General features: G+C 48.5%; 1 protein-coding gene across 5 annotated transcripts; it reads right to left on the bottom strand.

The window, feature by feature from the left end:
- Positions 1 to 1,839: 1,839 nt before the first annotated feature.
- On the bottom strand, positions 1,840 to 22,728 carry RCC1 (regulator of chromosome condensation 1). 5 transcript variants are annotated; one of them, XM_060017314.1, is made up of 11 exons: positions 22,643 to 22,728; positions 10,243 to 10,324; positions 9,584 to 9,691; positions 8,584 to 8,771; positions 8,223 to 8,402; positions 7,301 to 7,397; positions 7,064 to 7,186; positions 6,403 to 6,558; positions 6,038 to 6,157; positions 5,538 to 5,690; positions 1,840 to 4,590 (listed from the first exon to the last, which is right to left on the bottom strand). In XM_060017314.1, the coding sequence occupies exons 2-11, from the start codon at positions 10,313 to 10,315 to the stop codon at positions 4,415 to 4,417; spliced, it is 1,374 nt and encodes a 457-aa protein (XP_059873297.1). In that variant the 5' UTR covers positions 10,316 to 10,324; positions 22,643 to 22,728; the 3' UTR covers positions 1,840 to 4,414. The 5 variants fall into 5 exon arrangements, with proteins under 5 accessions (XP_059873297.1, XP_059873293.1, XP_059873303.1 ...); XM_060017310.1 differs by lacking the exon at positions 22,643 to 22,728 and adding an exon at positions 21,978 to 22,085; XM_060017320.1 differs by lacking the exon at positions 22,643 to 22,728 and adding an exon at positions 15,170 to 15,244 and having other exon boundaries at positions 9,626 to 9,691.
- Between the last annotated feature and the right edge of the window lie 456 nt (positions 22,729 to 23,184).

Raw genomic sequence — 23,184 nt, 5'->3', positions numbered from 1 at the left:
AGTGACCTGATATAGAAGGCACTCAAGTAAACACGGATAATCCTGACAATTCGACTCCTAATCTGGGAGTGTCCCAGGCTTTAGCCTCAGTTTGATACCCATTTCTCAGAATGTGAAGCTTCTGTAGGTGGTAATTGTCATCTCCCACAGTGAAGGTCATCGCAAGTGCCTGAGGATCCATTTCTGGGGCTCCCTCTGGGTTGGTATAGGCCACCTCGGCCCTTCCTTACCAGCTTATACACCCCAAACTTGGGATGTTGGGCCCCAAAGTCAGGCACTCATGAGTCTAAAGTCTTGGATCCAACCACAAGTTGCCAAATTCCAGCTTTATCCTATTCACTGCCATAGTAGTGTAATGGTTGGGTGCTTTGGCTATAGATTTGAACAAACGGAGCCCAAATCCCAGTCCCCTCTCACTAATTATTTTGGCAGGTTATTTAAACTCTTGAGACTAACGTGGATAATAACAGTGCTTACCTCATACCATGTTTGTTGTGAGGATAAAATGAGAAGTAGGGAAAAACACTTGCCCTAATGCCTGGCTTCCAGTAAGTTCTCCAACATGGCAGTTGGAGGCCTTCAAATTGTAACTGGTAACTCTTTTATTTAGTACTATTTGCCAGCCCCTGTGCTGTGCTCTTTGCTTACCATTTTTAAAATTTATTTTACTGGGCTTCCCTGGTGGTGCAGTGGTTGAGAGTCCGCTTGCCGATGCAGGGGACACGGGTTCGTGCTTCGGTCTGGGAGGATCCCACATGCCGCGGAGCGGCTGGGCCCGTGAGCCATAGCCACTGAGCCTGCGTGTCCGGAGCCTGTGCTCCGCAACGGGAGAGGCCACAGCAGTGAGAGGCCCGCGTACCACAAAAAAAAAAAAATTATTTTACTTATGGAAGATTTTTAAATGTTTATTTTTAATTTAGAATGTAAGCTTTATCAGACAGGATTCCTTGTTCACGCTTTCTAATCAAATTCCCACAACCATGTCTGGGATATGGTAGGCACTGAAAAAAAAATTTTGAATTTATGTCAAACGATAAACAGTTGTCCCTTACCCCATCTATCCCTATTCCCAACTTCCAGTCCCTTGAGGCAACCACTTCCAAATCTTTTCCCTAAAATCTGTGTATTTCTAAATAGTATACTTTCTTCTTCTTTTTCGGTATGCGGGCCTCTCACTGCTGTGGCCTCTCCCGCTGCAGAGCACAGGCTCCAGACGCGCAGGCTCAGCGGCCATGGCTCACGGGCCCAGCCGCTCCGCGGCACGTGGGATCTTCCCGGACCGGGGCACGAACCCGTGTCCCCTGCATCGGCAGGCGGACTCTCAACCACTGCACCACCAGGGAAGCCCTAAATAGTATACTTTCTATTCATTTGTAGTTTCAGATATTTTATTTATTTATTTATTTTTAAGAAGATGTTGTGGGTAGGAGTTTATTAATTATTTTTGGTGTGTTGCGTCTTCATTTCTGTGCAAGGGCTTACTCTAGTTGTGGCAAGCGGGGGCCACTCTTAATTGTGGTGCGCGGGCCTCTCACTATCGCGGCCTCTCGTTGCGGAGCACAGGCTCCAGACGCGCAGGCTCAGTAGTTGTGGCGCACGGGCCTAGTTGCTCCGCGGCATGTGGGATCTTCCCGGACGAGGGCTTGAACCCGTGTCCCCTGCATTAGCAGGCGGATTCTCAACCACTGCGCCACCAGGGAAGCCCCAGATATTTTAGGGACTGCCCCCATACATACACACTTCTCCATCTTCTGACTATAATTTGTCAAAACACTTAACGTTTACATTATTACGACTTTGCAAATATTATTTATAGCTGAGCCATATGGGGTGATTACATTTGTTTTGGGGTAACCGATTCAGGTTGGAGGAGGATGGGAGAAAAGGTAAAATTGAGAATACCTGATGTGTTTGAACACAGAAAAGGGGATTTACACTTCTGATAGCGATATGAACACCGAATAAATGATACTTACGCCAAAAAATTAAGCATGTGAAAAACAAGGCAATTATTAACTACAGGGAACTTTAAAATGTTCAACGGTCATAACAGCAGAGGCTTGTGGGGCCTTTGCTATGTGCCTGAAACTGTTCTAACATATGTAAAGCACCTACAGAGAGCTTTATAACTCTTATGTTCAATACAAGGAAAAGAAACTGAGGTTCTGGGCTCGGGTGGAGGCTGATTTAAATTCTAGCCTAGTCTGTGCCACTTGGTAGCTTGGCCTCAAGCTAGACACTTGAACTCTGAGGGACTTTTTCCTGAGGGACAGCAATTCCCACTTCACAAGGCGATCAAATGAGCTATTATTGTATGCAAAGTGCTCGGGCACAACGCCTGGCCCCTTTAAGTCCCAATCCACAAGAGCTGTTATTAAGGATAGGGCACTTTCAACCTGCTATATTGTCAAAAGGGAAAACTTCAGTAAATCTAATCCAACTGGACTTTTTTGGGCGGAGTGGGCGTGGGAAGAGCAGACACACAGGTGCTTCTTCACAAAGAAAATACTAAAATCAAAAGTGTGATTTTTCCCTTCTAAGAAGTCAATTTCTAATCAGGATAGTACATGCATCAAAACTAAAAGTTCAAGGAAAAAAAACAATCACAGAATACATTTTAAGTTATTTTACATCATATTCATTTTTCCAAGAGTCACTGATATGGAAGAATCCTCCTGGTGCTAGTAAAACTTTCCTGCTCTAATATACAAACCTCCTATATCAGCACTGTTCACTGTAACTTTCTGCAGTTATGGAAATGTTCTATAAATTTCTGTATTTGCATAGCCCAGAACCATAGGCGCTAGACACTTCTGACTACTGAGGACTTGAAATGTGGCTAGTGCAGCCGAGGAAGTCCATTTTACATTTTTACAAATTTAAATTAAATGTAAACAGCCACATGTAGGCACTGACCACCATACTGGACAGGTCAGCTCTATATGATTTGGTTGCTCAAATGCCTGTGAAAATCTACATCATTATGCATTAAGTTGTTACTGTGTAGTTAATCATGTTTAATTAGTAATACTAGCTTTTGAAATGATACAGTACATCATTAAACTTAGCATAAGTATTTCTAGAGATGTACTGTACTCAAAAATCTTGGTTTGGGATTAGGATATTAAAAGATCCATCCCATGTCTCACACAATATACAGTATAATTTTTTTAAAAATCCAGTGATTCCTGAAACATAAATACCTAACAAAAATCAATCAACTTTTTTTTATTTGTCTAGAACAGCCACTGTTCCATACAAAAAACAAAAAAACAACAAAAAAACCCCAGCTGACTGGCACACACCAGGACCTCCTGACATCACTGAAGCCCTAGTCTTCACCAGGGCTACAGGCATGGGGTTATTCTGCCCATCCCAACACAGCAGGTGCTCCCTTAAAAAAGCAGGGAGCATGTAGAAAACAAGTGGCCTGTTTTATAAAACTCTAAATTTATTCAAAGTGTTAAAAGATTTCACTCTCCCCTCCAAAATACTTTACATTAAAAAAAAAATCAATATTCTCTTCTATTTTTTCAGCCTCTGTACAAGCTACTGCTTCCCTTTCTGGGGACCAGTCTCTGCCCCTCCAACCCTCTTCCCTGCCCTCCCTTCACTCTCAATATTGCTGTAAGTTTGCTTATAAAGCCCTCCTTCCCCTCTCCCCGAGGTCCCGCCCTGCAGGCATAGCTTCCTTTCTGGATTTCAGGCCCTTGGCTTGCAGGTGAGGCAGGTTGGATGGGTGGGCAGACAAGGCCTGAAGGGCAGAATGCTTTGTGCTTCTGGGAAAAAGGCTGACTGGCTTTTTTCTTGATCAAGCGGAGGATCACTGTTTTTCTTTTTGCCCCATGGGCACCTGTTCAGGGCCAAATATTTGGCTTGGGGTTGCCCATGGCTGGGTAGCCCTGCCCCTTCTCCAGTTTCCCCAGGCGTAGGTCCATGACAGCTGGGTCTCAGGACGGTACCATTTGTCTGTCTGTGGGTTGTGAAGGACAGGAAGAGTGGCACGTGACTAGAGCAGGGCTTGGCAGAGCCCCGACTTCTCAGAGTATGGGCACCAAACACGCAGGAGAGGAAGTTTTGGTTTTTGATAGGCAAAACCAGGGTCAGCCAGGACCATGGGAAATAGGGATGAGGGGGAAAGGTCTAACCACATAGCTGTGGGGTCAGCAATGTTCCTTCTGATTAAACCCCCCTCCCCTCTTCCATCTATCCCACCCTCATCCTGTAGGTCCCAGGATGATTCCGGGAAAGGAGGGAAAAAAAAGAGAAGCATTCTGTTCTGCTGATGGGAAAAAGGCAGGAGATGACAGAGTACTTGGAGCTAGAAGAGGCCTGCTGGAATATGTAGACATCATGGCTTCCTTGTTCCAGGAGGGAGGTGGGGGGGCCGGAAACCAGGCCCTCAGACGCTTCATCAACTCTGTTCCTTGTCCTTGACTAGTAAGACTGTGTGCTGGCCCCCGCTGGACACAGATAAGACCACACGGTTCTCCAACTGTTTGCCTGTCATCTCCACGGGGCTCCAGACATCCTCTTCCTGTCCTGTGCCCAGCTGGTAGTTGGTGCCCATGCCCCAGGCAAAAACACGACCTACAAAGGACAGAAATACGGGCAGCTGTATCTCCAGGGTCCCAAGCCCCACCTTTCTGTAGTGTGAGAAGCCTGGCACACGAGGGTGGATTTTGGCCTGGGCCTGTGGCAGCCTGGCAACGTCCCAGCCTCCGGGCGTTAAGGGAAGATGGGAGGAAGCAAGGAGATGATGGACAAAGAAGAGCTCTGTCAACCAGAGACCGCAGTCCTTACACACTGCCAAAAACTTCTGCCTGCTCCTAGGCGTGGCATTCAAGGCCCGTCAATCACTGGCCATTTCCCAAACCCCCATATCACCTCCATTCCCAGGACCACCTGCCTTTGAGACTGCTCTGGATGCCCTCCTTTGCTTATCATAAAGGACTGAACCTTCACGGTGCAGTACAAGCCCCGCTTCCTCAGGAACTCTTCCCAGATAATCCCAGGTCAAGCACCTCTGCCAGCCGGATTTCTCAAGGCCTCCATGGCTGTTCCACTCAGGCTTTGGTGACCACTTGTCCACACCCTCCTCTGCTGTACTTGCCAGGACCCCAACTACTAACCCCTCTTTCTCTAATAAAATTCTAAGTACAACCCCCTGGGAAGCCGGCACCTACCAGGTTGTAAATAAAAAGGGTCACCATGGTATAAAATGTAAACAGAAGCCTGAGTTAGGAGTCTGGAGACATGGGTTCAAGTCCTACTGCTTGTCTGGGCCTCAGTGATATATCTCCCTTTGCTGTTTTTCTCCTCTACAGAACAAATCACTTCTATTAAAATAACGTGTTTACCCATTTTGTCATCAAAGCCAGAGCTTCTGACAATCAGGCCAAAAGCAACATCACCACAAACAGTGTTCTCCACACCTCAGCTCCATCTGATGGTGGACATCAGAGGCTACTGGGCACTTCGGTAAGAACCACGACCACCAGACTCCAACCAGACCGACTGTGGGCAGCCCCACTCACCATCCTTGGTCACAGCATATCCCACAGAGGCCCCACAAGCCACCGAGGAGACGGCGGGCAGCCTGGAGATGAGGGTGGGTACGCTCTTCTCCTCGGCACCTTCCCCAAGGCCCAGCCGCCCATACTCAGCCCGGCCCAGGCTGTATGCTCTTCCTGTGGAGGAGGCAGAGAGACGAGGAGTAGCAGAGGGCATGCTCCGGGTAGGCCATTTAGCACTTATATCTGTGGGAGCTGGTCCCCCATTCCTAGGGTGGTGAGGTCTGAAGTGTCCTTTTCAGTTTTGGGGGAGGCCTGGGAGAACCCCCCCCCAGGCCCCCATTGAACTCACACGTGGAAGAACACCAGGACGCTGGGGGACGGGGGCGACCCTCGTGGACCCACAGCCAGCCCAGTCCATGGAGCAGGCCCAGGTTCCGAGCACCGCGATCTCCAGTGTGTGGCCAGGCCTGTGCCCAGGGAACACTCCACCTCCAACCCAGAGATGGACCAGGAGGCCCTACCTTCTGAATCCATGCAGACTGTATGGTGCTGGCCACCAGAGAAGCCCACCCAGGACTTCGTGGAGTTCTTGAAGGATGTCAGGTTCTGAGGTACAAAGCAAGATTCTGTGCCTGGGGTTCCTGGGGGAAGAGGCCAGGACAGAGCTGTCAGGCGTGAGGGTGTCCAAGGAGCTGCCTTCTTCTTCCCCTCCCAGTGTGGCCCCCACCCCACACCAGGGTATTTATATTCTCATTTTACAGATGAGAAAACTGAGGCTCTGAGGGGTTAGGTGACCCCACCAAGGGTGCACAATGAATGAGGGGTGGAGGCAGGACTGGAGCCCAGGTCACTCTGGGAGACCCTGGACGATGGGCTTGGGACTCACCTAGCTGATGGTAGTTGGAGAGGCCAAAGCCATATACATGGCCCTCAGAGGAGATGGCAAAGGTGAAGTAGGCACCACAGAAGGCATCCTGGAATCTGACATGGCCCCGGCTTCCCCTGGATTTCAGCATCACACACTTGGGGACCAGGAGTCGTTCTGCAGGCAGAGAGCAGGCCAGGGTCAGTGGCAGACACACACAGCCTCTCCTCTCTGCCCCATCTGTTTCTCCTTCACTGCTAAAGCCCTCGCAGGGAGGCTAGGCAGGGACTCTTGTCCCTATTATACAGAAGAGGAAACTGAGGCCAGGAGAGTCCAAGTGCCTCACTCAGACTCTCACAGCCATAGGGGTAACATTTACCTGGAACTTACCATGTGCCAGACAGTCTTTTATGCAAACTCATTTAACTTCACAACAAACCAGTGAGGTAGGTTTAGAGGTAGGTGGGTTTAGAGATGAGGAAACTATGTCCAGGGGCCCACAGCCAGTAGCTGGTAGAGCCACAATTCAAACCTGGGGTAGTCTGGCTCTAGAATCTGAGTCCTTAACTACCACCGCACATCCACCTGATACAAGCCTGAACACAGAGAATCCCTTCTACCTCTGACCTTCACCGGGGGTGGCTTGCCAACTTGCCCGGCCAGAGGGACCTAAGCCACCTACCGAGGCCCTGCCGGCCACCACGATTAGCAAATAATTCAGGCACGCGGCCCAGTTGGCCCTGCTCCCCGCAGCCCAAAGTACAGAGGTCGCCATCAACTGTCAGCATCACCAAGTGGTCGTTTCCTGAGGGTGAGAGGAAGGCAAGGGATGCAGGGCTTGTCTGTAAGGGCCAAGGCTGGGCCAGCCCCCCAAAAAGGTTCTCCAACTCCTGCCCAGAGTGAGTACCTGCAGACTCACCTGAGGCCACCTTCACCACGGGCGTACTCAGCTGCACCTGCACAGGCACCATGCTCTTTTTCATGGGCTCCAAGAGCCCGATCACACCATTATTGTCCTGGAAGGGAGGGGCGGAAGAGTTTTCAGCCAGTTCTTCCTGCCTCATACCAGCCAGATCCAGCTTTGCAGTCAGCCACGGAGCTGTCTGGTGAAGGGCACTGGTGCCAGATGGAGATGGAGAAGTGGGCAGGAGCCAGGCCACATAGTGCAATACTTACGAATGAAATCATACATGGTCTGTGATTTGCATTAAAATAACAAAGGAGTTGGGGAACGGAAGGGAGTAAAGATGAAACAAGTTTGGTCATAAGCTGATAATTGTTGGGGCAAGCAGATAGAGTTCAATATAGTATTCTGCTTACTTTTATGTGTTTGAAATTATCAATAAAAAAATTTAAAACCAGCCCCAATGAGGAAACATCAGATTCCTTTATTTTTGACATTTCAAAATAAATTGAATACTAAAGTACCAAAAACAATTTTAATGCTGTATCTGCTTTTTAAACCACACTCTCCTGTCCTGGAAGTTCTGAGATGTGCCCCCAAACCCCTGAGAAGTGTGGAAGAAGGCTGGGAAGGCGGGGGGGAGGTTGAAGGCAGGGAGATGGGTCAGTAGGCTTCCTGGCTTAGCCTCAGCCCAAAGGCATCCTTGACCCACCCCTTTCCCAAGACACACACATCATAACATCAGAGTCCAGGGAACAGCAGTGGTGTGGACAGGCCTGGATGAAGAAGCCAGAAACCTGGGTCTGGGCCCAAGCTCTGCCCAGGGCCTTGATTTCCCCAGTAAGTAAAACAGGGGTCTCATGATGGGTTATCTTTGGGGCCCCACCAGTTAATTCTGCCCACCAGCCCCCATGACGTCTTCCAGACCCAGTCTTACCCGGAAGGAGCCCCAAAGGAAGACACGGCCATCCTCGGTGAGGGCCGCTGTGTGACTGTCTCCTGCTGACACCTGTACCACCTTCTCTTGCAGTTCCACTTTCCCAGGGACCATCTCTGAGCCCTCCACTGATGTGTCCCTTCCCAGGGCACCCTCATCATTGCAGCCGAAGGAGTAGACCTGTGCCCAGGATGCCCCCATTAGTGCAAGGCCTGGCCTCTCCGTCCGTTCTTGTTTAGGCCAATCCCTGCTTGTCTAGCCAGCTCCATCTCCACAGAGTAATGCGTGTGGTTCAAAGCTCCTTCCCCAAGCCCCCTACTAACCCCAGGCCCTGTCCCATCCTGTGCCACGCCCAACCTACCTGGCCACTTTTGCTTAGACACACAGTGTGCATGCCCCCAGCCTCAGCTTGCACGATGTCCTCTAGAATGGGCACCAGGGCTGGCTTCTTCCTCTCCATCACATTCTCGCCCAGCCCCAGCTGGCCCACGTCGCCCTGGCCCAGCGTCAGCACCAAACCCGGTTCTGTGTTGTGGGACCTATGTGAGACTGAGGGGTGAAGGAGACAGCCCCTGAGTGTGTAGGATGATGGGAGAGAGAAGAGGTCACTGCACAGGCTCTGTGATCACACAGACCTGGGTTCAAGCCCCTGCCCTGCCACAGACCATCTGACCTCTCCAAGCCTAAGTTTCCTCATCTGTGAAACGAGGATAACAAAAGTACTTATCTCATAGGGTTTTTGTGCAGATTAAAAACTGATCACATTATTAATGTGAGTGGAAGGAAATGGAAACGAGACACTCAATATCGGCAAATGAATCTTGGTGGAGAGGGCTAAAGAACAGTGGGGACACAAGCTAGTTTTCCTGATAGGTTGTTCTTGGTCGGGAACCATACTATCAGGGCATAATAACGTCTACCCCTTTACCGACTGCTTACTAGTGTTAGACTGCCTTGCAGCCCCTCACATTATGCTAGAGACCTTCCATTCTTAGGATCCCACTTTACAGAAAAGGGAACAGAGTCTCAGAGAAGGTCACAGAATAATTAGTAGAGTTTGCAGTGCATCCTCAGGCTGTGACTTAACCCCTGGACATAGGTACACTGACCCCCACTCCGCTCCTATGTGGGAGCGGACAGGCAGCTGAAAAGGAAGGGGTAGGAGTTAAGAGCCCGCACAGGCTTTTGCAGAGAGGAACACGCCAACCAGTGTGCGGCACAGGGCCATCTGGTGGCCAACAGCGACCGCCCGTAGCCCCGGACAGCCAATGGCGTCCAGCCCCTCCCCCTGGGGGTGTGGCCAGGCTGCCAGGTCTGCTGCGGCTGCGCAGAGGGTGCGGGTGCGCTGGGCAAGCAGCCACCTGGTCGGGCTTTCTGGTCAGGAGGGCTCGGCCCGCAGGCACCTTGGCAGGAGCGGGCGCCTGGAACGCGGCGGGAGGCAACGACCCTCACTGCCTGGTTACCAGGGTCTGCAAAAGACAGACAGTGTCTGAGTGTGGGTCCATATTCCCCCCTCCCAGATTGGGGGTGGCTCTCTCTCCTCCCTGACTCCCTCCAGGGTCCAAGGAGAGAGGAGACCACAGCCACCTCCCTCCAGTGCTACCAGGACATGATCTCATTTTCCTCAGGACAGCCCAGTGAGGTTGCCCATTTTATGAATGGGGTAGTAGTCCAAGCTCAGTGAGGTTAGTGATTTGCTCAAAGCTATATGTAGCTAGAAAGTGGCAGAGCCAGGACTTGAACCCAGTCTGGAGGTCAATGGTCTTAACCATGATGCATTACTGCCTGGGGCAAAGCCCTAGGGTCTAGTTTTTTGCCAGTATCTGAGTGCTTTTAGGCAAGTCTCTGCCCCTTTAAGATTCCCAGAGGGTGGGATTCAGTGAGCTACAGGAGACTCTCCAGCTGGGTGGAGTTCCTGGACTTCCAGGCCCCTCAGCTTCAAATCTCAGGGAGCCCAGTTCCAGATTCTGGGGGTGCCAAGAGGCCACCCATACTGAAGTAGAGGCCAAGGCCAACTTACCCTTCACCTTCTTGCTTTTGGGGAGGGCATCTTCGGGGGGTGACCTTCTCTTAGTTATACGCTTGGGTGGCATCTTCCTGTCCTGAAAAACCCAGGCAAATACTCCATGTCAGAAATGGCAATCATTTTCCTGCTCTAATTAGGCAATATTCATCAAAAACTCTAAAAAAAAAAGTGAGAAGAAATGCCCAGCAATTCCACTTCTCAGAATTTATCTGAGAAGAACCAAATAATAAATACACCCAAAGATTAGGATCCACAAATATTCTCTACTGTATTCTTCATAACATTAAAAAAACAACAAACAATGGAGCAACCCATACACTCAGGAGTAGGGGACTGGCTAGATAATATGTGGTATATTGATGATAAAACAGGACGAAGCCATTAAAAGTGATGCTTTCAGAGATTTATTTACTGAATCATTGCCAAGTAATATAAACAGATTGAAAAACAGCCCATCATCCTATTTGTGGAAAAGAAAAAGCATACACATATAAAAATGTGTGGAAGGAAATACATTCAATATTGGTAATGGTAACCTCTGGAAAATGGGATTATGGACAACTTCTACTTCTTTCTTTGTAGTTTACCTATATTATCGAAGCTACAAGAAACATTACATGTATTTTTAAAATTTTATTATAAAAAATTAAAACATTGAAGAACATTAAGTGAAGTATCCCTCACAACTCCTCCCAACCCCAACATAACCACTAGTAACTTTGGTTATACATAAGTGCCATAATCAGACCACACACACAAAGCTGTTCTCATTAAATAAAAGCACACCAAACCATCTGCGCCCTTTGATCCAAAATGCCACCACTCCTGGGAGGAACTTGGCTTTCCTCTAAGCAGTCCAACAAGAGACAAACACTGTATACACACTCACACAAACAGACGGTGTTACAAAAGGGGGAAAGGAAATCACCTATGGGTGACAAGAAGGGCTGTTGCACCTAGCACGATCCCGGGCAGCTGAAAGCCTCAGCCCTGAGCCCTTCACTCCTTAAACTAACTGCTGCTGCCTTGTCTCCTCAAGACCTCTGAGAACTGACTTTCTCCGCGGCTATCTCAATTCCAATCCAGCCCAAATTGTGTCGAAAGCCTTTTCTCCCCCACATAAGCAGCTTTGGAAATAAATCTTTATTGAGCCCTGGTCTTTAAGGTTGTGAAAGACAGTTCAGTTGTCTAAGCCTCAGGCTCCCAAACTCTAATGAGGGCAATTCGCAGCTACCCAGATGCAAAAGTGGTAGAGCAAGTGGTGGTTAAGAGGAGCCAGAATATGTGCTCAGCTGCTTTCTAGCTGTTTGACCTTGGACAAAGTTATTTAATCTCTTCATGACTCAGTTTCCTCCTCAGTAAAACGGGGATAATAATAGTACTCACACCCTGTTGTGATGTCTATGACTAATTGAGCTAATACTGTAAAAGTAATAACATAGTAAGTGCTCAATAAATCAATGCTGGTGTTATAACACCTAGGGTCTGTCCCAGGTGCTGCTCAGGCACAGCTCTAATCTAATCTAACCCACCTCTCCTCCATTCTACGGAAAAGGGATGCAGACTCTACCCAAGGCTACAAATGGAAAGAGAACTCCAAGAGACCTTCTCAGGCTCCTCTGTGGGCCTAAACAGCACCCCATTCTTCCTCCCTCCCTCCCTTCCTTTCTTCCAGTAGGTCCTAGAGCCTCAGCCTCTCCAGCTCCGCATTCCATGGTATATGAACACAAAGGGAGTATCCTGGAATTTCCAGGCCATTTCTGCTGACTATCCTGGGGGAAGAGAACAAAGTACCGAAGATGGCGAAATAGCCAAAGGCCTACAATCCGTCAAGGCTGTGTAGGTTGAGCCTCTGCAGGTTGAGCTTCTACAGGTTGTGACTGGCCCAGTTTTGACTCTGTTGAGGCAGTTCTGTGTTTCACCCAACTTCTATTCTCCCGGGGTTGAACTCCTCCCCTCCAAGTAGCCTCTTTGAAACCCCTTTTCCCACATTAGAAATGCACATTCCTTAGGATAAAGGGAATTGGATTCATCTGCCAGAGCTGTGGTTTGTTCAACCCTGCTTCTGTGACCATGGTTGACCTCTATGGAAGCTTTTTTTTTTAAATTTATTTATTTTATTTATTTACTTTTGTCTGCGTTGGGTCTTCGTTGCTGCGCGCGGGCTTTCTCTAGTTGCGGCGAGCGGGGGCTACTCTTTGTTGCGGTGCGCGGGCTTCTCATTGCAGTGGCTTCTCTTGTTGCAGAGCATGGGCTCTAGGCGCACGGGCTTCAGTAGTTGTGGTACGTGGGCTTAGTTGCTCCGCGGCATGTGGGATCTTCCCAGACCAGGGTTCGAACCTGTGTCCCCTGCATTGGCAGGCAGATTCTCAACCACTGCGCCACCAGGGAAGTCCCTCTCTAGCAGCTTTAACCTCTCTGAGCTGTACCCTCATCTGTAAAAAGGGAGGCAATGACCACTTCCAGGGCTGTTGTCAAGACTAAATGAAGCACTTCCCTGCTGGTGCAGTGATTAAGAATCCGCCTGCCAATGCAGGGGACACGGCTTCGATCCCTGGTCCGGGAAGATCCCACATGCTGCGGAGCAACTAAGCCCGTGCGCCACAACTACTGAGCCTGTGCTCTAAAGCCTGCAAGCCGCAGCTACTGAGCCCACGTGCCACAACTACTGAAGCCCGTGTGCTTAGAGCCCGTGCTCCGTAACAAGAGAAGCCACCGCAATGAAAAGCCCACACACCACAACAAAGACTAACCCCCGCTTGCCGCAATCAGAGAAAGCCCGCACCCAGCAACGAAGACCCAGCACAACCAAAAAAAAAAAAAAAAAAAAAAAAAGACTGAATGAAATGTTTGTAAAGGACTTTGGAGTGCCAAGCACACAGTAAGTACTCAATACGTGGCAGCATGTACTCATTCATTCCATGAATGCCTATTACCACTGCCAGGTGTAGCAAGGAAAAAGAAAACTAACCCTCTCCCTGTTCTCATGGAGCTTAATTCTAGTGGGAAAGACACACACACACACACACAGAGTATTATTACAGATGGTGTTGTGTGAAGGATAGGCAAGGCACAACACTGTAAACGTACTTAATGCCACTGAACTATATACAATTAAAAATGGTTAAAATGGTCAATTTTATGTTATGTGTATTTTACCTCAGTAAAAAAAAAAAAGCGAGAAAAACTGGGACGGGGGAGGAGATATAGGTCAGATAGGTAACATTTGGGCTAAGGCTTGAAATACTAGCAAGAGAAAGCTAGCAGGGGAAGACCCGGACAAAAGCATGTGATGTGCTCAGGAACCTGGGGAGGCCAGCAGGGCTGTAGGTGGACAGCGATGGATCACATGGCACAAGGGGAGCAGGCAACGGATCGTACAAGGCCTAGTAGGGAAAACAGAAGAGTTTTAAGAAAAATGTCTTAACGATTGTTCTGGCTACTGTAGAGAAAATGCAGTGGTTTGGAAGAGGAGGAGATTGCAGGCATCCAAATGAGAGAAGTCACCGACTTGATTTGGTCTGAGGCAAGAGAGAAAAGTAGACAAAACAGATCAATTTAGGAGACAGGCTTGCTTTGCTGGCGGATTAGATGTGGGGAATGAGGGTGAGGGAGGAAGCCAGAATGACTTTTTCATCCTAAAATACCCAGCCTCCCTGATCCCCCATGAACTTGGCCAAACACAAGGACCCCCAGGCTTTGGCTTAAGTGAGTAAGTAGATGGTCGACTTCCAGTTACTGAGAACACTGTGGGACAAACAGGAGAGGAGAGACTGAGAGGTCCACCTCACCAGGCGTTTTTGTTAAGTGTGAAGTGCGTGGGAGCAGACCAAGAAGGGATGTTAGGTAGGCAGAGCTGGATGGGTTAAGGAGTGTGGGACGTAACAGGTATCCACTGTTTCTTGTACCCCTGGCCAGGTTGCCAGCCAGTTCACTGTGTCCAGGGCCCTGTCCCGCCAAGGGCATATTTCCCGTCAGTTCATCAGAATGACCTGTACCAGTTAGCTGTGCTGGGGAGGGAGACTGTGTAGTAGCATGGAAAAGTACTTACAGCCAGAAGTGAGAAAAAAGGGAACAGAATAATATCAGCACATTGCTGCTGATGTTGGGTTGACCTGTGGGCAAGGCCTGGGGTGGAGAAAAATAAAGGCTATATGAGGTATTTGGTGTCATGGGTCATTAACCAAAAAAAAAAAAGTGTTAGTGTGGGTTGGAACAGACCCAGGCAATATCTCCTTAGCCACCTGTGTTTTGGGCTAATATTCTGGGGCATCTCACTGCAAGCTAACCACACTGATCCCACTTTACAGACGAGGAAACCGAGGCTCAAAAAGGTAAAGTGTCTTACCCAAGACTGGACGAGGAAATCAAGATCTGTACCAAGTACCTAGTCACTCAGACCCCAGGGCTGGTGCCCCTACCTACTTCCTCCCCACACTCCCCAGTCCCTCAGCCTGTCTGAGAACTCTCCCTCATACTCTCTCTCCCAGAAAAGACAGAAGCTTGTCTCTCATCTCCCTACTGCCCACCCCCATCGCCATCCCGCTCTACAAGCCATTCATGATCTTTTTAAACCTCAAACCTGAAACAAGCTGCTTCCTTGCTCAGACTCCTCAGTGGCGCCCTCTGCCCACATTTCTTAACCTGGTACTAAAGACCCCCAGGGTCTAATACTAACACTTTTGGCCTCCTACCTTATCTGTCACATCGTCCCTTCTCTTCTCACACAATCTTAGACTGCCTACTATTCTCTCCATACCACGTGCATCTCTGTACCATCCCATCCCTATCCGACTAGAAGAAGTTCTGTTCAAAGTCACCTCCATTGGTAAGCCACCTCTGATCCCTCTCTCAATCCTAAAGGAATCATTCTCACAGAGAAATTAGGGCAGACTTTTAGATCACGATTATTTAAATTTACCTGTCTATCCACCATATCAATCTGCTCCTTAAAATGAGTCTCTCTGGGACACTGGTCTCGCCTACTTTCCACATGCCAACAACCTTTAACTTCTCACAACAAGCTGAAGAAGGCACTGTCACTCCTATTTCACAGTTGAGGGAACTGAGGCTCAGAGAAGTCAATTTACTTGCTTAAGTTCATACCATCAGAAAGGAGAGCCAGGAATAGGATCCAGGTATACCTGATAATTAAAAACAAAAACAAAACAAGAATGGTTGGCTAAAGGCAGGCCGTGATCCAGGCAGGGGTCAAGGCAGCCTGGACAGGCCTCCCCAGGATCCTCTATGAGCTTGGCCAAAGGCAAGGAGCAGAGGGCAGCAGCCTGCTGAGGGGGACAGGATAGCGAGAGCAGAGAGGAGCTCGGAGGCAGCTAGGGCCTGGGAGGGTGGGCCACGTGGGTGACAAATCTGCTGAAAGATGTATGGAAGGACGACGGGTACAACTCCATGCTGTGGTGAAGAGAGCACTGGCTTTCAAGTCCAACACACCTGAGTTCCCTTTGAGCCTGACAGTCTTCATCTCTCAAACAGAGGACTCCAGGCACTGCAGGGTGCTGCTGTGAGCAATCGCGGAGGCAGGGTGGAAGATGAGAGGGCACCTTCTAAAAGGTGGAGCCCTGTACCCATGACCCACCTGCATATCCTCTACCGTACACATCAGTCCTTTGACAGACTCCCTCTCTAACCGCTCTGGGTGTATTTTCTTAGCCAGACACTGAGTACCTGGGCTAAGAATAAGTAGTAGTCTTTTGTCCCTACCCTGCACTCCCCAACAGACAAACACAGCTTCCATCTTCAAGGAGTTTACAGTCTGGGAGAAGAGTGAGATACAATCCAGTAAGTCAGATACAGAGACAACTTCCACCAATAGGCACCTAAGGTGTGCCAGCCTCTCCTAGAACATTCACACCTGCCCTTGGAGGTGTGATCATCCTGGCTTTACAGATAAGAAAGTAGAGGCTCAGAGGAAGGTGCCCCAAGCCACATAGAGGTGGGATGACAGCCCAGGTCTCCCAACCACTCACCACTAGGACGAGAGCATCCCCCCTCCCCACTTCTCTCTGGGCCTCAGTTTCCTCATTTGGTGAATGAAGGCACAGCAGACTAGACAGTCTACCAGGGCCGTGGTGTTCCTGCAGTGACCTGCTGTGACCTCATCTCTGCAAAGGGAGACAGAGCCCTCTCTGACCACAGCAGCTGTCCTCACCCACCCCGACATCAGGAGACAGACACTTGCCCACCAGACGCAATGGCTAAAGAATCTCTTTGTGAGAAAAGTCCCCAGGAGGGATGGAAAAAGATATTCCATGCAAATGGAAAGCAAATAAATCTGGAGCAGCAATACTCATATCAGATAAAATAGACTTTAAAATAAAGAATGTTACAAGAGACAAGGAAGGACACTACATAATGATCAAGGAATCAATCCCAGAAGAAGATATAACAATTATAAATATATATGCACCCGACAGAGGAGCACCTCAATACATAAGGCAACTGCTAACATCTATAAAAAAGGAAATCGACAGTAACACAATAATAGTTGGGGACTTTAACACCTCACACCAATGGACAGATCATCCAAACACAAAATTAATAAGGAAACACAAGCTTTAAATGACACAATAGACGAGATAGATTTAATTGATATTTATAGGACATTCCATCCAAAAACAGCAGATTACACTTTCTTCTCAAGTGCACATGGAACATTCTTCAGGATAGATCCCACCTTGCATCACAAATCAAGCCTCGGTAAATTTAAGAAAACTGAAATCATATCAAGCATCTTTTCGGACCACAATGCTATGAGATTAGAAATTAATTACAGGGAAAAAAACACAAACACATGGAGGCTAAACAATACGTTACTAAATAACCAAAAGATCACTGAAGAAATCAAAGAGGAAATCAAAAAATATCTAGAGACAAATTACAACGAAAACACGATGATCCAAAACCAATGGGATGCAGCAAAAGCAGTTCTAAGAGGGAAGTTTATAGCAATACAAGCCTACCTCAAGAAACAAGAAAAATCTCAAATGAACAATCTAACCTTACAGCTAAAGGAACTAGAGAAAGAAGAATAAACAAAACCCAAAGTTAGTAGAAGGAAAGAAATCATAAAGATCAGAGCAGAGGGCTTCCCTGGTGGCGTAGTGGTTGAGAGTCCGCCTGCCGATGCAGGGGACACGGGTTCATGCCCCGGTCTGGGAAGATCCCACATGCCGTGGAGTGGCTAGGCCCGTGAGCCATGGCCACTGAGCCTGCGCGTCTGGAGCCTGTGCTCCGCAACGGGAGATGCCACAACAGTGAGAGGCCCGCGTACCGCAAAAAAAAAAAAAAAAAAAAAAAAAAAAGATCAGAGCAGAAATAAATGAAATAGAAACGAAGAAAACAACAGCAAAATGAATAAAACTAAAGGCTGGTTCGTTGAGAAGATAAACAAAATTGATAAACCTTTAGCCAGATTCATCAAGAAAAACAGGGAGAGGACTCAAGTCAATAAAATTAGAAATGAAAAAGGAGAAGTTACAACAGACACCGCAGAAATACAAAGCATCCTAAGAGACTACTACAAGCAACTCTATGCCAATAGAATGGACAACCTGGAAGAAATGGACAAATTCTTAGAAAGGTCTAACTTTCCAAGACTGAACCAGGAAGAAACAGAAAATATGAACAGACCAATCACAAGTAATGAAATTGAAACTGTGATTAAAAATCTTCCAACAAACAAAAGTCCAGGACCAGATGGCTTCACAGCTGAATTCTATCAAACATTTAGAGAAGAGCTAACACTCATCCTTCTCAAACTCTTCCAAAAAATTGCAGAGGAAGGAACACTCCCAAACTCATTCTATGAGGCCGCCATCACCCTGATACCAAAACCAGACAAAGATACTACAAAAAAAGAAAATTACAGACCAATATCACTGATGAGTATAGACGCAAAAATCCTCAGCAAAATACTAGCAAACAGAATCCAACAACACATTAAAAGGATCATACACCATGATCAAGTGGGATTTATCCCAGGGATGCAAGGATTCTTCAATATACACAAATCAATCAACGTGATACACCATATTAACAAATTGAACAAGAAAAACCATATAATCATCTCAGTAGATGCAAAAAAACCGTCTGACAAAATTCAACTCCCATTTATGATAAAAACTCTCCAGAAAGTGGGCATAGGGGAAACCTACCTCAACATAATAAAGGCCATATACGACAAACCCACAGCAAACATCATTCTCAATGGTGAAAAACTGAAAGCATTTCCTCTAAGATCAGGAACAAGACAAGGATGTCCACTCTCACCACTATTATTCAGCATAGTTTTGGAAGTCCCAGCCACGGCAATCAGAGAAGAAAAAGAAATAAAAGGAATACAAATTGGAAAAGAAGAAGTCAAACTGTCACTGTTTGCAGATGACATGATATTATACATAGAGAATCCTAAAGATGCCACCAGAAAACTACTAATCAATGAATTTGTAAAGTTGCAGGATACAAAATTAATGCACAGAAATCTCTTGCATTCCTATATACTCACAACAAAAGATCAAAAAGAGAAATTAAGGAAACAATCCCATTCACCATTGCAACAAAAAGAATAAAATACCTAGGAATAAACCTACCTAAGGAGGTGAAAGACCTGTACTCAGAAAACTATAAGACACTGATGAAAGAAATCAAAGATGACACAAACAGATGGAAAGATATACCATGTTCTTGGATTGGAAGAATCAATATTGTGAAAATGACTATACTACCCAGAGCAATCTACAGATTCAATGCAATCCCTATCAAATTACCAGTGGCATTTTTTACAGAACTAGAACAAAAAATCTTAAAATTTGTATGGAGACACAAAGACCCCAAATAGCCCAAGCAGTCTTGAGGGAAAAAAACGGAGCTGGAGGAATCAGACTCCCTGACTTCAGACTATACTACAAAGCTACAGTAATCAAGACAATATGGTACTGGCACAAAAACAGAAATATAGATCAACGGAACAGGATAGAAAGCCCAGAGATTAACCCACACACCTATGATCAACTAATCTATGACAAAGGAGGCAAGGATATACAATGGAGAAAAGACAATCTCTTCAATAAGTGGTGCTGGGAAAACTGCACAGCTACATGTAAAAGAATGAAACTAGAACACTCCCTAACACCATACACAAAAATAAGCTCAAAATGGATTAGAGGGCTTCCCTGGTGGCACAGTGGTTGACAGTCCACCTGCCGAGGCAGGGGACACGGGTTCATGCCCCGGTCCGGGAAGATCCCACATGCTGCGGAGCGGCTGCACTCGTGAGCCATGGCCGCTGAGCCTGTGCGTCCGGAGCCTGTGCTCCGCAACGGGAGAGGCCACAACAGTGAGAGGCCCGGGTATCGCAAAAAAAAAAAAAAAAAAAAATGGACTAGAGACCTAAACATAAGACTGGACATTATAAAACTCTTAGAGGAAAACATAGGAAGAACACTCTTTGACATAAATCACAGCAAGATCTTTTTTGATCCACCTCCTAGAGTTATGGAAATAAAACCAAAAATAAACAAATGGGACCTAATGAAATTTAAAAGCTTTTGCAAAGCAAACTACAAACAAGACGAAAAGACAACCCTCAGAATGGGAGAAAATATTTGCAAACGAATCAATGGACAAAGGATTAATCTCCAAAATATATAAACAGCTCATGCAGCTCAATGTTAAAAAAACAAACAGCCGAATCAGAAAATGGGCAGAAGACCTAAATAGACATTTCTCCAAAGAAGACATACAGATGGCCAAGAAGCACATGAAAAGCTGCTCAACATCACTAATCATTAGAGAAATGCAAATCAAAACTACAATGAGGTATCACCTCACACCAGTTAGAATGGGTATCATCAGAAAATCTACAAACAACAAACGCTGGAGACGGTGTGGAGAAAAGGGAACCCTCTTGCACTGTTGGTGGGAATGTAAATTGATACCGCCACTATGGAGAAAGGTATGGAGGTTCCTTAAAAAACTAAACATAGAATTACCATATGACCCAGCAATCCCACTACTGGGCATATACCCTGAGAAAACCATAATTCAAAAAGACACATGGGGCTTCCCTGGTGGCGCAGTGGTTGAGAGTCCGCCTGCCGATGCAGGGGACACGGGTTCGTGCCCCGGTCCGGGAAGATCCCACATGCCGCGGAGCGGCTGGGCCCGTGAGCCATGGCCGCTGAGCCTGTGCGTCCGGAGCCTGTGTTCCGCAACGGGAGAGGCCACAACAGTGAGAGGCCCGCGTACCACAAAAAAAAAAAAAAAAAAGACACATGCACCCCAATGTTCACTGCAGCACTATTTACAATAGCCAGGTCATGGAAGCAACCTAAATTCCCATCGACAGATGAATGGATAAAGATGTGGTACATATACGCTATGGAATATTACTCAGCCATAAAAAGGAAGGAAATTGGGTCATTTGCAGACACGTGGATGGACCTAGAGACTGTCATACAGAATGCAGTAAGTCACAAAGAGAAAAACAAGTATCAGATATTAACGCATATATGTGGAACCTAGAAAAATGGTACAGATGAACCGGTTTGCAGGGCAGATATAGAGACACAGATGTAGAGAACAAACTATGGACACCAAGGGGGGAAAGTGGTGGGGGGAGTGGTAGTGGGGGGATGAATTGGGAGGTTGGGATTGACATGTATACACTAATATGTATAAAATACAGAATAAGACCCTGCTGTATAACAAAATAAATAAAATAAAATTCAAAAAAAAAAAAGAAAGTCCCCAGGAGGGAAGGGAGGAGAGAGGCTCATCTGTCAACAAACATTTGCTGAGCTCCTGCCTCATGTCAGGCACAGAGCTGGTAGACTTCACCCAGGAACTCCTTAATGGAGGATCCCCCTTACATAGGGAGCTGAGCCTCGGCTTAAGTGCGTTCATTTTTCCCAGGGGAAAGGGGCCACATCTTCCACCAGATGTTACAACCACAGCTTTATGGAAATAATAGAGTATTAGTAATCCTCACCACAAGCCTCTTATCTTCACCTTACAGGTAAGGGAAACAAGGCCCATGGGGATTGGGTGGGTGGCCCAAGGGTACCCAACTAGGAAGTTGCCAAGCTGAACACTATTCCTGCTCTTGGGATGTTTTCGCCAACAGGAGCATGTAGAACTCCTAGTTCATCTTTCCAGACTCCATTCTGATGCCCTTTTTGGGTGAAACCATCGCTGCCTTCTCCACCCCACCCAGTGCTCCTTGGTCTTGCACTCCAGACCTTTTGAGACCCAGCCCCTGCAGGAATATCTTGCTCTTCCCCTCCTTGTACCCTGTGCTCCAACCAAACACCGTGGTACCCCTGATGATAACACTCAACTACACCTTCATGCTTTTGCATGTGCTGTGTTCCCTGCCAGGATCACCCTAACCCCGCCCATCCTCAGTCTGCCTGGATAACTCCATTGTTCCTTCAAAACCCGGGCCAAGAGTAACCTCGGCTGGAAAGCCATACCTAACCCTCCTGCGCAGCCTTGGGTGAACCTCCGAGTTCCCCTCCACACTCCGTACACTCAGCTTCTGCTGGGGCACCCAAGTCACACTTGGTTGGCGCACCTCTGTTAATATCCGCCAGCAGCGCCCCGGATCCACGGGCACACTTCAGGGATCGCCCTGGATCGTAAGTGTGGCCCCACATGGGCCTCCCCAGGGAGACCGCGAGCTCCGCCAAGGCCACACGGGGCCCTCTCACCATGTTCCCCAGCCTTGCACACGCGGCACGGAGTGGACAGCCAGTAAATAATCTGTTGACAGATGAGTTGGTGCGGAGTTCCCGGCACACCTCTCCAACCGGTCAACAGTCATCGTGACGGTGCCTGTTGACGCTGAGATTTCGCTCTCCGCGTAGACCCTCAGCAGCCTACCCTCCTAAAAGCTGACCCTCGCCGGACAGGGTTCCGCCCCACTCTGCAAACCGCATTCTCCAAACCAGTGCTAGACTTAATCACTTTCCCGCTCCGGAAACGCGGCCCCGCCGGAGCTGCCGCCTCGGCCCGGGAGGCGCGCTGGTCGGCGCACCGCTGGCGGGAGGTCACCGCGGCCGCGCGCAACCTGGCCGGCCGCGCTAGGGCCGTTTGAATCTCCCGCCCCCGCGGGCGGCGCGGGCCAGGCGTGCGAGGCGCGGCTGCAGAGGGGCCGCGCGGCCCTCGCTCGGGCGAGGCGGGGCCCGGCAGGCTCCGGGGGGCCCCGCGGGGCCGGAGACTCGCGCGCCCGCACCTCTCAGCCACTCGGCTTCACGTGGCGCCGGCGCCGCGCGACACGGGCGCGCGCAAGCAACGGGCCCGACCCGCCGCCGACCGCCGGTGCCCGCGCGCCGCCCTCCGCCCCGACCCTCCGCGCGTGACGGGCGCGACCTACCTCGCTGCAGGTCGGCCACAAGGAACTCCTCCGCTCCCCGGCCCGGCCGCGAACTGCCCCAGAGCATGCGCTCTACAGGCCTCCGGCCCCGACCCCGGGCCAGAAAAGAAAACAAAGAGCCCGGCGGCCCCTGGCGGCCGCCCCGGGAAGTGCGAGTGGCGCGCTCTGGCTAAGGCGCTCCTAACCAGGCTCTCTCCGCCCTGGCAAGGGTACAGTGGGTGTGTATTTTGAAGACCCCAAATTGGGACAAGAGGACTGACAACCAGAAAGACTACTTGAAATCAAGGTTTGTTTGGGAGAATCTAGTGTGGAAGGGACTGTACGGACAAAAGAGATTCGGATCCTCCCTGCTCTCAAGAGGCTCTCCATCAGAGAAAGATGAGAAATAGGACTATCAGCAACTACTCAGGGTGTGACAACGGTACGCACAAGGTTATCTGGCTCAGCCGGGGCTTAACAAAGGCTTTCCAGGTTAAGCCTAAAACGGCCGGGCATCCTAGGAGAAGCATCCCGTGCACTGACAGGGAGCGATGGGAGCCTGT

Source organism: Delphinus delphis, chromosome 1, assembly GCF_949987515.2.
Source record: "Delphinus delphis chromosome 1, mDelDel1.2, whole genome shotgun sequence".
In the NCBI taxonomy this organism is placed as follows: domain Eukaryota; kingdom Metazoa; phylum Chordata; class Mammalia; order Artiodactyla; family Delphinidae; genus Delphinus; species Delphinus delphis.
The sequence above is the reverse complement of the archived record's forward strand: the minus strand, read 5'-3'. Positions and strand labels throughout refer to the sequence as shown.

Excerpts from the sequence above, each read along its gene's own strand:
- RCC1 (XM_060017310.1), bottom strand. Across the intron at positions 8,772-9,583 it reads TGACCAGAAAGCCCGACCAG|TCTCACATAGGTCCCACAAC; the intron begins GTGGCTGCTTGC and ends TTCACCCCTCAG. Across the intron at positions 6,559-7,063 it reads TGGTGGCCGGCAGGGCCTCG|AACGACTCCTGGTCCCCAAG; the intron begins GTAGGTGGCTTA and ends CTCTGCCTGCAG.